The 14,281-nt window shown below is 32.5% G+C and overlaps 3 protein-coding genes across 4 annotated transcripts; 1 reads left to right on the top strand and 2 right to left on the bottom strand.

Annotated features, from left to right (window-relative positions):
• Positions 1 to 2,361: 2,361 nt before the first annotated feature.
• Positions 2,362 to 4,149, bottom strand: LOC110809183 (large ribosomal subunit protein eL34). Its single transcript, XM_022034939.2, has 4 exons — positions 3,991 to 4,149; positions 3,646 to 3,725; positions 2,756 to 2,865; positions 2,362 to 2,655 (listed from the first exon to the last, which is right to left on the bottom strand). The coding sequence occupies exons 1-4, from the start codon at positions 4,067 to 4,069 to the stop codon at positions 2,565 to 2,567; spliced, it is 360 nt and encodes a 119-aa protein (XP_021890631.1). The 5' UTR covers positions 4,070 to 4,149; the 3' UTR covers positions 2,362 to 2,564.
• A 782-nt stretch (positions 4,150 to 4,931) lies between these two features.
• Positions 4,932 to 8,701, bottom strand: LOC110809111 (uncharacterized). Its single transcript, XM_022034837.2, has 5 exons — positions 8,121 to 8,701; positions 6,833 to 8,034; positions 5,786 to 6,202; positions 5,478 to 5,707; positions 4,932 to 5,260 (listed from the first exon to the last, which is right to left on the bottom strand). The coding sequence occupies exons 1-5, from the start codon at positions 8,303 to 8,305 to the stop codon at positions 5,018 to 5,020; spliced, it is 2,277 nt and encodes a 758-aa protein (XP_021890529.1). The 5' UTR covers positions 8,306 to 8,701; the 3' UTR covers positions 4,932 to 5,017.
• A 1,448-nt stretch (positions 8,702 to 10,149) lies between these two features.
• LOC110809174 (Nucleic acid-binding, OB-fold-like protein) lies at positions 10,150 to 14,074 on the top strand. 2 transcript variants are annotated; one of them, XM_022034920.2, is made up of 5 exons: positions 10,150 to 10,530; positions 11,947 to 12,125; positions 12,685 to 12,760; positions 13,315 to 13,441; positions 13,666 to 14,074. In XM_022034920.2, the coding sequence occupies exons 2-5, from the start codon at positions 12,012 to 12,014 to the stop codon at positions 13,865 to 13,867; spliced, it is 519 nt and encodes a 172-aa protein (XP_021890612.1). In that variant the 5' UTR covers positions 10,150 to 10,530; positions 11,947 to 12,011; the 3' UTR covers positions 13,868 to 14,074. The 2 variants fall into 2 exon arrangements, with proteins under 2 accessions (XP_021890612.1, XP_021890611.1); XM_022034919.2 differs by having other exon boundaries at positions 10,151 to 10,530; positions 11,931 to 12,125.
• Positions 14,075 to 14,281: the final 207 nt, after the last annotated feature.

Raw genomic sequence — 14,281 nt, 5'->3', positions numbered from 1 at the left:
GTGTTCAAAATGAGGGAGCTTCTCGGCCGGTAAATGTGCTTAATTTTTGTTTTTAATTTGAACTTTGAAGAAAAAGTCTGAAAGGAAAAATGCAGAACTTTTTCTTAACGTACGAGTTCCAAGTTAGGGTCCCAAGTCAAGATCGATGGTATTTACATATATAAGTATACACACACACACACACACATATATATATATATATATGTGTGTGTGTGTGTGCTACCATGCATATATATATATATATATATATATATATATACACATATATACGAACCGGTACTGTAAATGAGGCAGCCTCTTTGTACGCTTAGTTGGTGAGCTTCAATTTTTATATCACCTTTTGAAACAGTAGTTTATACTTATATAATTATTATACATTCACAAATTCTTGAAAACTTGAAATATGTGGATGTAATTATATATATATATATATATAATGATCGCTGCTCTCAAGAGTTGATCCAAATATTAATGAACAAGTGGACTGTTTATGTTAATTAAGCACATTAATTAGTAATTAATTATGGTCAATGTGAAATTATAGAGATAAACTTTACATGCATGTATTAATTAATTTTTAAAATTTTATAAATAAAAAAAGTAATTTTTTAATGAGGTAAATATATTTTCTTATTCTTTTAATTTGAACCTTGAAGAATTTTTTTTTTTAATATATATATATATTTTGAAATTAAAGGTAAAAACTAAACAAAATAAATTTTGTAGGGCTTCTCACTTAACTATCTTATCATTTGGGCCTTCTCTAAAATCCAAAAACATATAAAAATCTGAATTTAATATAAATATATATGTATATATTATTCATTAATTTTTAGAATATAAATTTTTATTTTTTGAAAAATAAAAATAAAATGTGGTACTTTTGACCCATACACTGATTAAAAATATAAAAAATTTAATCTCAACTTAATTTCTACGGTTTCACTAAAGTGTATTTTAGTAACGTATTAATAAATTAAGTTTTTCATTTCACTAAATCAGGAATCGGAAGTTGACTATATTGTCTGATTAATACATTTATAAAGTGGTAAACTCAATATTTTCAATGAAATTTAAACTTATAATTTTTAAACAAAACACAAAAATCATGATCACTGGACCATTCTACTGTTGCTCAATATTTTGTTGATTGATAATGAAGAAAACATTCAGTATACATATAACATATATATATATGTATATATCTGCAATATTATACTCTCCTTCAACGAAAAATTTGTAGTATTGGTCGTATTATACCATTGTTTAGGACGTCATCTCTGAGGAAGAATTATTCTCCAAGCTTTAAATTTCTAATCCCACTTATATATACCTCCCAACATATCCTGCACATGACGCAGGTGACAAGAAAAAGAGAGAACGAAAGAGAAGTAGAGACAAAATATCTTGGTTGGGACATGTACTACCTGGTTAAAGTGGCACACCCTATGACTCGTAGAGGAAGAGCTAACCAACAGGAGCTACCTGCTCCACTGCAATCCGGTCCACAAACACAAACTCATTGACAAAAACTGGCCCAGTTGTTTTTGGGACAACCATTCTGATCTAAAAGGGTATACATGCATATATAAATGCATATTTACTCTGTTTTTAACCCACCTTTTTTGGCAATCTCTTCTTTAGACTCCTAATTGTGTTTGTGATGTGTTAGATCAAGCCAGCCATGTTTCAAATCCTTTCCTCTTGGGAGAAACCAATACAAGACTTACAAGATAGGGTTTACAAGGCATCAAGAATAATCTACTCTTTTTTGAGGTAATGAATCATCTACTCTCTTAGATGCTGATAAGACAATCTGGGAATCCTTGAGACTCTTGTGAGAATAAATGTCTTCAACTATAATAAAGCTTTGCATGAAGTTATTGTTGAGATTTTCGCCTCCCAAATAAATCCTTCGTTGTTCTACTAATGGATGACTCCTTTGAAGAAACATCCATTTACCAGTCAGTGGCTGAGATTAAAGAGAAGTTCTTCCCCCTGTTTGAACCTTGATTTGATCCCATATAAATAACATAGAGAAAGAGTTCAAAGTGTGTACAAAATATGAACAACGATTTCCCTAAAATGGTCAGTATGAAAATGTTGTATGTCAGGTACATAATAATAAAATTTATTTTCAGTTGGTCACCTCCACTATTTCAACCATTCCAGTGGTTCAACAAATAAGGGACTCAAATCTAGGCTCAAAAGAACAGAAATTCCCTCAGTGAAGTAATTAACATTTGATAGAAGTCTTTTCAGTATGTTATAGCAATGAGCTAAAATACTGCAAGGGGTTTGAGGCTAAATATTTGCAAAAGCATGTTAATAAAAAGGGACTGATAAAAACGAAGCTTGCAATGAAAACAAAATTGTACCCCAATTGATTTGTCGACAAAGTTAAAAAGGAAAGCTAAAAATAATAGTTGTTCACAACATGGTAGAGAAAAATACTCTTCAAAATTATAACACCCAGATAACTTTTCCATGATGCACTAAATTTCCCCCATAAGATAAAACACTGTGAAGAAGCTTAACACACATAAGCCTTTTTAACTCAATATTTAGCTCTTTGATTGCTTCTCCTTGGTCTTCTGAAGCTTCAAGACTTTCTTCACAATCTTTTGCTCTTCAACCAAGAAGGCCCTAATAATCCTGCAAGGAAAAGAAAAGGCAAGATACCCACAAATTTTATCTTGAATCACCAAACCCAGAAAAGCATACAATATTTTTCTATTCAAGTTCGAAACTACACCTTTCCCTGACAGCACCACCAGACAAAACTCCACCATATGCACGGTTGACAGTCCTCCGGTTTCTAGGCAATCTAGATCTCTTATATTCGGCAGGTCTCAGGTGAGGAATCTACAAACATCAATAAGAAAAAGAAAAATATATTTACAAGAGATGCATGTAAAGAATAAGACGTAGAAATGTTCTGCAAGCAACCCATACGGACCAGAGTATACACTAAGGCTTAGCACTTGTGACTTAATTAAAACAGATGGCATTAAGTTCCAGCTTCTGAAAAGCAGCTGTAAGTTCACATCTTTTACCACATTATTAATTACGATTCCATGTTTCCTAACAATAACTTATCTAAAAGAGAACCGAACAAGTTTATATAGAAGAGCAGTATGAAAAATATCAGAATGAAAGGCAGGCAGTTACAGGGCAGAAAGAACCCTCTTCCAGGTAATTAAAGGAAGACACAATCCATATAAATCGGGAAGATTCCTTGCACGACCATGATAAAATACCCTTCAAATTGGGATGGATGTATCAAAAGATAATATAGCAATAAACCATAAGGGATCAATGAAAGAGCTTTCTTCAGCCCTGCATCAAGAGGTCACATTTCTATAATAGAAATATGAATCTAAACTTGGAACCATAAGAACCTTACTATACACGTTCTCCAATTTCTTCTTACTACCAGGATTAGTCTTACCCCCATACTGACTTAAAAATAAGGTACTTTGGTCACAATCCTAAAATCATTCTACATCATCCAAAATGTTAAATACCAAGAGAACACAAGGACAGAAACCCCAAACAATCAAAAGCAGTAACAAGAAGATAAAAAGCACAACTGGAAATAAAATAACCCCGCCAAATTAAAAAAAGAAAAAGAAAAAGAAATACCCCTTGAATCCGCTTGCCGGTAACAGGACACTTGGGGCCACTTGCTCTCTTCTTGGTGCCCTGGTACACCAGCCTTCCACCTGCACACATTCCAAACAAACACCATCGTCACACCATTAACTTTCACCAATAGTACCCAGCTAAAAGGTAAAACCAAGAATAGATAGATACATATGTGAACAAGTCCACATATTCGCATAAATAGATGCAGATCCTGTACCACCATTTCGATTAATCGTATAGACTATAAGAGATAAAACTATTAGGTATACGAGTTTACATATCGCAGATGTACAATGAATGAGAGAGAGAGAGAGAGCGAGAGAAAGAGAGATTGGTTAGTACCGGGGGTTTTGACGACACGGTGCTGGTTCGATTTGGTGGCATAGCTGTGCCGCTTGCGATAAGTAAGTCGCTGCACCATTTTCGATTATTGCTCTTCTACTCCTCCTCTCAGTTGTAGGGTTTTCACAGCCGACGCAGAGAAGAGTGCTTATATACGGAAGTGGGAGATGATATAAGAGATACAAGTATTTGGTGCCCTAGATCGGAGGGCTGAGAAAAGATCTTGACATTTTGATGGACGGATCTCATTGGTCAGTCTTTTCACGGCCCACTAGGCCCTAATAATTAGAACTGAAAATACACGTGGCAACTTTTAACTGGTTGATTGATTCCAGTATATTAGCCCACGGGCCTAGAGTCAGTCGGATTCAGTATGCCCGGCCCATGAATTTGGAAAATTGGGTCAAATAATAAAAATGTCTATAAGGGATAATAGATTAAAAAAATAAATTATTAATATTTTAATTTTTTTCAACAAAAGGTTCAATATTTTTACACAGTGAGGTAAATTAAACACGTGCATATATAAATATAAATATATATATGTATATATATGAATATTTCATTTTGCTCATGTATATATTCTTAAATCTCTTTTTTTGGGTGAGAATATACTCTTAAATTCAGTTAATTTAACATATAAAATAGAATGTTAGTAGTAAATATTTCTATTAACACATGCATATATACATTAATATATACTCATTAATAGAATATACTCTTAAATCTCTTTTTTGGGCAAAAATATACTCTTAAATTTTAGAAATATCGTTATAGCTTATATATTCAAGAAGAATTATATATTTTTATTAAGAGATTGTATTATAATTAATGTATATTTATTTATTAATTAAAATAATTTTAAATAATTATTTTAAAAATAGAATAATATAAAATTAATATTAGATAACTGTAAATAATCTGTGCTAATGGAATACATATAAAAAATTTAAATCTAATTTCTAGTAAAATAGTGGAGACTATATTTTTGTATACATATAACTTTTGTAATGTAATAATGCATCTATTAACAAGGAAAGAGAGAAAATGATGGGTCCAAGTGAATTTTCCTGCTACTAAAGTTGATTCTGTGTAATTTTCTGTGGCACCAAATTAGTTGATCAGCAGTTAGTTTCGACATACGTAGAACTCTCGATATTAGCTTCAATTCAATCCGAGCGATCAACACAACCTGACTCGAGTCATGCTTTTGGAAATTCTTCGCTTTAAAGCTTCCGCTTCTTAGTATATCCTTCAGCCTTTTCTCCTTCTGCATTACATTGTAACGAGAACACGAGTATTAATATGGTCGTATTCGTTTACTACACTCTACCAGTTAAATACAGTTCGAGTTAAACTGTATATTTCTCTAATATTACCTTTGTAATGCCACGAAATGCTATCTATACTTATGTTATAGTGTAACTACATATGTTATGGTATAATCAGAATAATGATCTTTGTCTCCCAAGAATCAGAAACCAAACCTTTTGAAGATCTGCTTTGATTTCAAGCAAGAGGTCCAAATCCACAGTGCCTTGAGGAGCAACTTGAGTTTGATTAGGACCTTTTAAGCCTAAATCTGTTTCGGGTTTGTCCGATCGAAGAAATTGCCAGAAAACCCAGATTGATTCCCAAATGATCTCCCTCAGTGCTGCTGTTGTAATCATATTTCCATTCCCCTCATAACTCCCCTTGTTAAATTTCAACCCATCATCTGCATTGCATCATTTCTTCGTTATACAAATATACGTACATACATAAATACATATATGTAGCAGAGATTTTTGGTTACCTCTAATTACTGGAACTTGTAGAAAGTTATGAGAAACTTGGCGATTCTTGACATAATTATCGACCCGGGGAAGGCCTTGAAATGGCTCATTCTCTATGAATCTTTCAAGGAGCACTTGAAACAATTGAAAGTCTCCAGCAACTTGGTTATACCGACGAAGGGCTTGATGATCATGCTGCAACAATTCTAGTACTTTCCTAAATTGCCAATGCAAAATTTCCCATGAAAGACAAACATGTCCAGTATATACTGTCTCAAAATCTTTATGTACATCTCTAATAAGTCTTTGTATAGGCTCAGCTTCGAATTTTCGCTGCTTGAAAGACAATAGTTTCTGCAGGATAAGTGATTTAGCTACTTGGTTCGACGATTTCTTCGTTACGTTTGATTGAGTTTGGTCTTTCAACTTGAGTAAATCTGCATATGATTGCGATTAACATGACAAACCATGAACAAGCACCACGAGTTAAAAACTATAATTGATCTTATAAACGCAATTATATTATCGGTTACACCAGAAATATTTTGCCTTTGTCAAGTTATAAGTCCTCTCAAAAGATTTCTTTTTGAGAAAATAAAAGAAAAGAAAATCTTCGGCACCATCAAAGAAGTCAACTAAGTAACATTGTCTCCCACTAAGAATTATAAAAGTTGAAAAAGAAGATTAAAAAAGAAAGTTAGATGGGTTCAATTAGTAGGTTATAACCTACACACACACATATATATATATATATATAAATATATTGGATGAGAAGTTTCAAAAGAAACGTCAGATGGGTTCCATTAGTTGGTTATAACCCATAACTATATATTTATAACCTATATAAATGTATATATATTGGATGAACTTTTGACTCCTAAGTTGGTGAAATCTACATAACAATGTCTGAAAACATGCTGCTGAATTGCTGATCTTTTCTTCTTCTTTTTTCCTTTTCTTAAATACATATATACATACATAAATATATATAAATATAAAATTTGATGCTTAATTTATTGAGAAATCAAACAACAGAAAAATCAAAAGAGATTTAATGGAATACTTACTGATTGCATGGATGGTCTGAGAATTCAAGATGTCTAATTTCTTCATTTTGTCCCAGTAACTTCTGTAAACTTTATGAATCTCGATCATTCTATCTTTATGTTCAATTTTTACATCAATCTTTAATGGCTTTAGTTCTTCGATCATCTTGGTAGACTCTGACTCTTCATCAATGGTTGGCAAGCCGCCAGTTCTGGCATTTTTCAGCTCCATTTTCAACTGTTCTATAACTTCATCATACTCAAACATGGATTCAGAATCATCATCATCGGAATCTTCCTCTTCACAACTTGAAGCAGATTCTTCCTCCCGCAAACTGGGTTCTTCATATTCTTCTGAACTTTTTAGTCCTTTTCTGCTCTCTTCATGGTTTATACCTTCTTCTGAATCCTCCATTACAAGCATTTCCTCTTCAACAACACCTGAAATCTCCATCTGGGGGCTTAGTTCTATGAATTCATCATCAGAATCGATTAAATTATCATTCGGAAAAACTGCTACTGATTCGAAATTTCTGCTACCGAATAAGCCAGTTTCTTCTTCTTCAGTTTTATCCTCTTTCTTGACATTTTCAGATTCAAATTCTTCGCAAACTTCTTCACTTTCCACGAATTCATAGGCAACTGAATCGGGACCTTCAATCGTTCTTCGACTTATTGTTTCTTCTTGTTCTTCTACATAGCAAAATCCAGTGGGGGTTTCTTGATCTTTTTCCTCAAGTTTCTCTTCAATGGTAAGACTTTCATTAGATTCCTCTGCTTCATTTGTAAAGTTCGACTCCATTTCTGCTTTCTCCACAACTTTCTCCAAAATCTTTTTAACCATAAATCTCTCTGCAGAGTCCTCTGCTATCTCTTCACCTACAGACCCTGTTTGCAATTCAGGAAGCCCGTCATGATTATCCAAAAACAGACATGGCTGATGCACAGTCAGGCTATAAACCTTTTGTTCTTCTATGAATCCACTGATATCTTTCTCTGACAAGAACTCATACTTGCTGGTGACAGTCTGGAAAACAGAACTCTTGTTTTCCCCATTGATTTTATCAACAAAACTAAAATGGAAACCCGTTCTTTTTAAGCCAAAATCATGAAGCTCGGAATTCCCAGAACCACATGAACCATAATCATAATCATCTCTGTTTTGGGTAGAATCTAAACTGGGTTCTGACTGATTCCTCTCAATATCTTTACATGCATGTAATCTGACAGACAAAAAAAAAAAAAAACCGCCAATCAGAACAGAAACCATGGAAATTTATTCAAAAAGCAACACAAACAACACAGATACCTATACAAAAACCCGATTGTTGATCCGAAAACAGAGAATACAAAGTTGCAGAGAAAAGCCCAGAAAGAATAAAGAAGCCGAATCATGTTACCATAGAAGAACTCCTTAAAGTAGGGTTTATTGAGAGAATCGAAGTGGGTTTTGAGAGTTAAAAAAAACAAAGAGAAGAATTTTGTGGTATCCATGAAGCGATGAAGAGGGGGGATGGGTGATTTTCTTTTGTCAACATGAAGCAAAGGGGAAAAGAAATGACAAGTTTCGGCATACGGTTTCCATGTGAGTCTGCTTTTGCCACCAGATATTCATTGGAGGAAGTGGAGAGTCCACTTGCAGAAAGCGCAATCTGTGGAAGGTAAGTGTTGGGGGAGGAGGAGGAATCTATAAGACCAAATTTTGGCGAGATTTATGGGGAAAATTTTGAGAGAAAACAAAAAAAAAAAAAAAGAAAAGTCTGGTCTGAAGAAGCCGCTTTGATTTGATTTTCGTTACAAGATTTTTTACCAGTTAGAAATATGAACAGAAAGAAAAATGGAAACGGAAAGAGTCGAAGTTGTCTCCTTCCTCCATGGCCTTCTTGAGTATTTTGAAATGTTGTCTTAGTGGGTTGACACGTTTCAAAAGAGGAGAATCCTTAATTATAATTAATTTATTTTTAAAGTTTTGTTATAAAATATAAACAAATAATTTAATAATATTTATAAACTTTTGGGGTGGAGCATATCAAACTCGAGACTTGAATTATGTATTGATGTATGTATAGGTTTGACCAAACTTTCAAATAGTTTTAGTTTTCAATACCACATTTTATACTTTTCTAAAAAGGTCAAAATATAAAAGCCGAAGAAGAATATACATACACATATATGTGTATCTATATAATGCACTATTTTTTTTTTTAACCGCAATAAGACTAATTTTGGTAAAATAATCTCGTAAATATATTTGTTGAATTAATTATCAAATTAATTCTTAAAATGTTGTATTTATAATGATTTAATATTCAATATTTTTATTACCATTTAATTTTTAATATTTTTTATTTTTTAAATGTTTAAATTTATTTTGTATTTTAATAAAAAATTAAAATGGTTAAATTATATTAAAAGGTTTTCAAATTAATTAATATTTACATTAAAAATTAGTACATTAAACTATAATAAGTACTAAATTTGAAAAATTAAATTAATAATTTAACATAAAATAAAATATGTATCTATAAACTATTAATTATTGTATTAGGTTAATTAATTTGTATATAATTTAATAAGGTTCTTGTTTATGTCAACAATAATAATTTAATTTTCAATCGTAATCAAATTAAGTATGTTGTTTTCCGCCAACTTAAATTACAATTATTCATTTGGACGGCTTAAGTCGGTGCTAAATGTCATTTCCACAATATATATATATATATATACATACATACATACATCATTATATATAATTAATCACCCATTAAAAAATTTATCGAAAATAAAAATTAGCCATACAAGAATTACAATTATTTGTCTATTATAAAATAAGCTTTTATTAATTGCATAAATATAAATATATAGAGACATGAATTTCACCTTGTTAGGAAAATCTATGAGCACTTTGGTACGATTAGTAGAGACATGCACCTAAATACTTTATTTGATAATTTTATATTAATGTTTTTAAAATTTAAATGTAATTTTAATTTATTATTAGTATTTTTTTATATCATAGTTAGTCCAATGATTTATTTTATAATTAGATCATAATAATAATTTAAAAATTAATATTTATATTAACATTTAACTAGATTATGCATTTAACCTAATCCATTACTAAACACCAACTCATGAACCAGCCCTCTTTTCCCACCAAAACGTCATCGTTCTGATTAGCTCATAAGCCCAATTACTCAATCTTCTTCAAACCAATCAGGCCTGCAATACACTAAAAAGCCCATTTTAAGCCCAAACAAGCCCAATAGCCCAAACCATGAACCACCCCTCTTTTTCCCACCAAAACGTCACCGTTCTGCTTCGTCTCTTCTTTCTTCTTCAACGAGGAAAGGGAAAAGAAAAAGAAAAGGCAAAGCTGAAGAAGACGGAGCGAAAACCATAGAGAGAGCAAGCGTGAAGAAAAGGACAAAGGAGGACGATTTGTGACTGGTCTGTCGCAGAAGAAGACAAAGAGAGACGCGACTAGGGAGAGCTGGGGCTTCGATTTTAAAGAGAGAGAGATAGAGAGAGAAAGAGCGTGAGAGAGAAAAGGAGGCTGCCAAAAGGGGTTTGCTAGGGAGGGGTCGAGAGGCGAGCAACGGGATTGGAGCTGGACTGGAGGGGAGAGTGAGCAAAAAAAAGAGGAAAACTGGGAGAGTAAGGGAGAGAGGGCTTTGTCTTTTTCTTCTCGTATCGGGCTTTAGTTTTGGTTGCATTCGGTAAAATTTTTTAACTTCTCTTTTAATTTTATGATGTACTTGTTTATGAATTTTTAGAAGAGATAAAATTAGTGCTCAGCTGAATTTAAAGTATTTTCTTTGTTGATTTTCTCTATGCCAAAATTTTGTGTTTTGTTGAATGTTAATACCTGTGATGTACTTATAGGATAACTTTTCACTCGTTTGGTAATCATGGTTGGTTCACTCAAAACTTACACAATTTAGTATTTCCATGTCTTTTGTTGTTCATGCTGACTTTGCTTGTTATTAAGGTGCGATAATTAGCATGTAACGATGAACGCCCGCCAACTGTTTGATAAAATATTTAGTAGAGACTTTTTGGTGTTTTGGCAGCAAGAATGCGATGATCATTTTCATGAACCATTGCCATTCTCTTGGTCTAATTAGAATGCTTAGGACTATCGTCGTTGCTCGAAATAAATGGAATGTGCTTTACTTGTTAACTGTGTTTTTTAGTATGCGAGTTACATATTTGGTGCTTGAGTCAGTACTAAGATTAATGTAAAAGAAGAACCACAAAGGCAAAGTAGAATGTAATTAAATAGGCTTGATCACAATGTCTCTTGGAGGACCTTAATTCGTTAATTTTGCAAGTTATTTCTCAATTCATTTCAACTTTTCTCTTTTCTTTTCATTAATGTTTACTTATTTACTGTTTAATGTGAGATTATTTTGTTTTCTTGAGCTGTTTTTGTTAGGTGAGTGTTAGAAATCGATCAGGATGACTGAAGCAGGCTTCCACTAGATCTTTTAGATGCCTAAGATGAATAGTTCTTTGTAGTCCTATGTTTACTTCCTGTTGCATTAATGCTTTCTTTTTCTTTTTTCCAAGATTGTTGCGTCGATTCTTCTTATATTGTTGTTTGATAAATGGGATACATGAACATTGATTTGAACTTTGAAGCAAATTTCCAGTTAGAAGCAGAGGATATTAAATTTATTAGTCGAAGCTGTGATATTAAGCTTATCAGTCATCCAAGTACAAATATATAATTATGAGGGGGAGTTTCCAAAGGGTTAAGATGAACTGACAAAACCATGAAAAGTTAGAAGCAGAGGATTACCTTGATTTTAGTTGTAAGATGTAACGTGTACATGTGAGTACACATGTATACTGATGTTTTTATCCTTTTTTTTGCTAATAATGTTATGCTTTACCATATCAGAAAATTGTAATTAGCAGTATAAATATCGAATTTCTGATTAAAAAGGTGTATTCAAACTTTATTTATTAAATTAATAGAATTTTCCTTTTTATTAATTTGAAATTGACAATCTACAAGCTATGTTTTTACCAAACACATGAGCAATCTAATGAAATTTATAAAATTGCATTATCCAAATAGTTCAATAACTTGTTTATAAAAAACTCTATACAGTTTAACTCTTGTGAAGGAATTGCAAGTTATAGAGCTTATAGGCTTCCACATTTCAAACAAGGCCAAACACCATCTAGCTTAATGAAAGGAGGGAGGAAAAACTTGAAGAGAGCAGCAGAGGAGGAAATCTTGACCCTCCAGGATGGACAATGCATTATGCAAGTGGGGTCTCTTAGAGGATCCAATCTAATTGAGGTAAGTTTTCATATTTTGCATTTCATTAATTTGATTTAATACAACAAGTGATTTTCTTTTCCTTAACTTTGCTTAATTTGCAACTGAATTTGGTATATTAGGTCCATTAGCAAATAAAATCACTTTAATAATAATTTATATGCCGACCATTGACATGAATGAAGATTGGCTTCTTTGAGTCCTTTTTAAGTGATTGTTGTCCTTTGTTATCGAGGAAGTGGGTTACTGTGGATTATTTATGGAATGCCAGTTTATTTTGCAGTTTCTCTGCAACTTTAAGTAATACATATAATAGGTAGTAGAATGAAAAGTACTGGATGGTCCTTGCATTATATATTGTTATCAGCAAATCTGCACAGCATGAAGTAAATGTATACATATCTTGCTGATTAAATGACTGTAGAATAAAAAGCACAAGTAGATGAGCTTGTTAGTCCTTCCAGCTGCAATGCTTCTTCTTTCCTTTCAAAAATTTACTACTGTTCCTTACATGGTATGACATAGGCCAACGTTTCTGACTCTTTTCCTTTCTTTTTTTCATATGTATCAATGTCTAAAGGTGATAGATCAGCAGGGAGATAAATCTTTGGCGCTCTTTCCAGCTAAATTCCAAAAGAGCATGTGGATAAAACGAGGTTTGTTCAAAATTAACTTCTAGTTCTACAAAAAAAATGCAATTACATGAGGTTTATCTTGCAGCGAAATGTGAAAAGGGGATTAAGTGGTTTCTTTCGTGTTTTCGTCTATTTTAAAGTGATCTAGTAATATCCTCAAACTTTTAGAATTTTATTCTTGTGTATAACTTTGTCTAGATCCATTTTTCTATCTGTGATAAGTTTTCTCTGTCCTATTTCTTGAATGCATATTTGTGGAAGTGCTTCTTTGATTCTAAAGCATTTTTTGGTGGGTTGCCCAGATGGACTATAACCTCCAATGTCACAGCATTGAGTCAATAATACATTGAGCATCTTCTTTGCTGGTATCTTTCGTCTTGGATAAACTTAATTTCTCTTATCATCCGACTTCTAGACTAGTCTTAATACCTTGCTTGGAAATCGTATTATTTAGAAAATAGGAAATGGTGTGGGAGCAGGAGTAACTTCCGAATGATGCTTTGGCTAGTTTATGCCTACCCAATTTCTATTATAAAAGATCGGGAAAAGATGTTAAGTTGCATTCCTTTTTGCAGGAAGTTTTGTCGTAGTTGACCAAAGTGGAAAGGAAGATGCGGTCAAGTCTGGTAGCAAGGTGGCATATATTGTTTGTCAAGTTCTATATTATGAGCAAGTTCGTGCACTTCAAAAATCTCCAGAATGGTGTGTCATCTGCACATTTTATCAAATGATTGACTAAAGCAATTGCTGTTTCTCATATATTTACTGCTGTTATCCTCGGACATTCCATCTGTCAAAGCTTTTTTTCGGAACATTAGCAGAAAACTGAACCTGATGCATGCTTTCTAGATTAACAACCATGGCTTGTGAGCATTACTTTGTTTATGCAAATCTTGTGACACTTTTGCTTGTGCCTGTAAGTGCAGGCCAGCGGTATTCAAATCCTCAAATTCTCTTGATGCTAATCGAAGTCCACAAGGATGCACCTCTCACCAAGAAGATGACAATGAAGATTACTCAAGTGATGATGAAGACCTTCCCCCATTAGAGGCAAATATGAACAGGATCAAGCCATTTGAGTTGCAATCAGAAGAAGATTCAGATTCGGGGTCCGATACAGATCCATAAATGGTTGAATGCAAAGCATGTTTTGTTTTACATTGGCCTAGCTAGCACAAGAAAGGAAATCTCCATTGATGATGATGATGCCTCAATATGTATTTTGCTTTTAGTTTGCCATTTTTGTTGATGATATATGTTCATCAACTCAAATTTTGCTGGTGGAAAAATCTGTACCAACTCTACATTTGATAATTTAACTTAGTTTTAAGCTTTTGAGCTTTCCATTTGATAATCTCTAAAAAATAAAAATTGAAAAATATTTTTCCCAGTGTATGGAATGATTCTTTTATTTTACTATGAACTATGAACACCGAAAATTTGTCGGTGGATTCTTATAATACTCAAATTAATTTTAATGTAATTTAAATTAATTTATAAATATAAATTTTTAATTTTAATTTAGTATAAAAATAAAGGAAA

This window comes from Carica papaya, chromosome 2, assembly GCF_054855325.1.
Source record: "Carica papaya isolate Zhongbai chromosome 2, ASM5485532v1, whole genome shotgun sequence".
In the NCBI taxonomy this organism is placed as follows: Eukaryota; Viridiplantae; Streptophyta; class Magnoliopsida; order Brassicales; family Caricaceae; genus Carica; species Carica papaya.
This window is presented reverse-complemented; position numbering and strand designations above follow the sequence as displayed.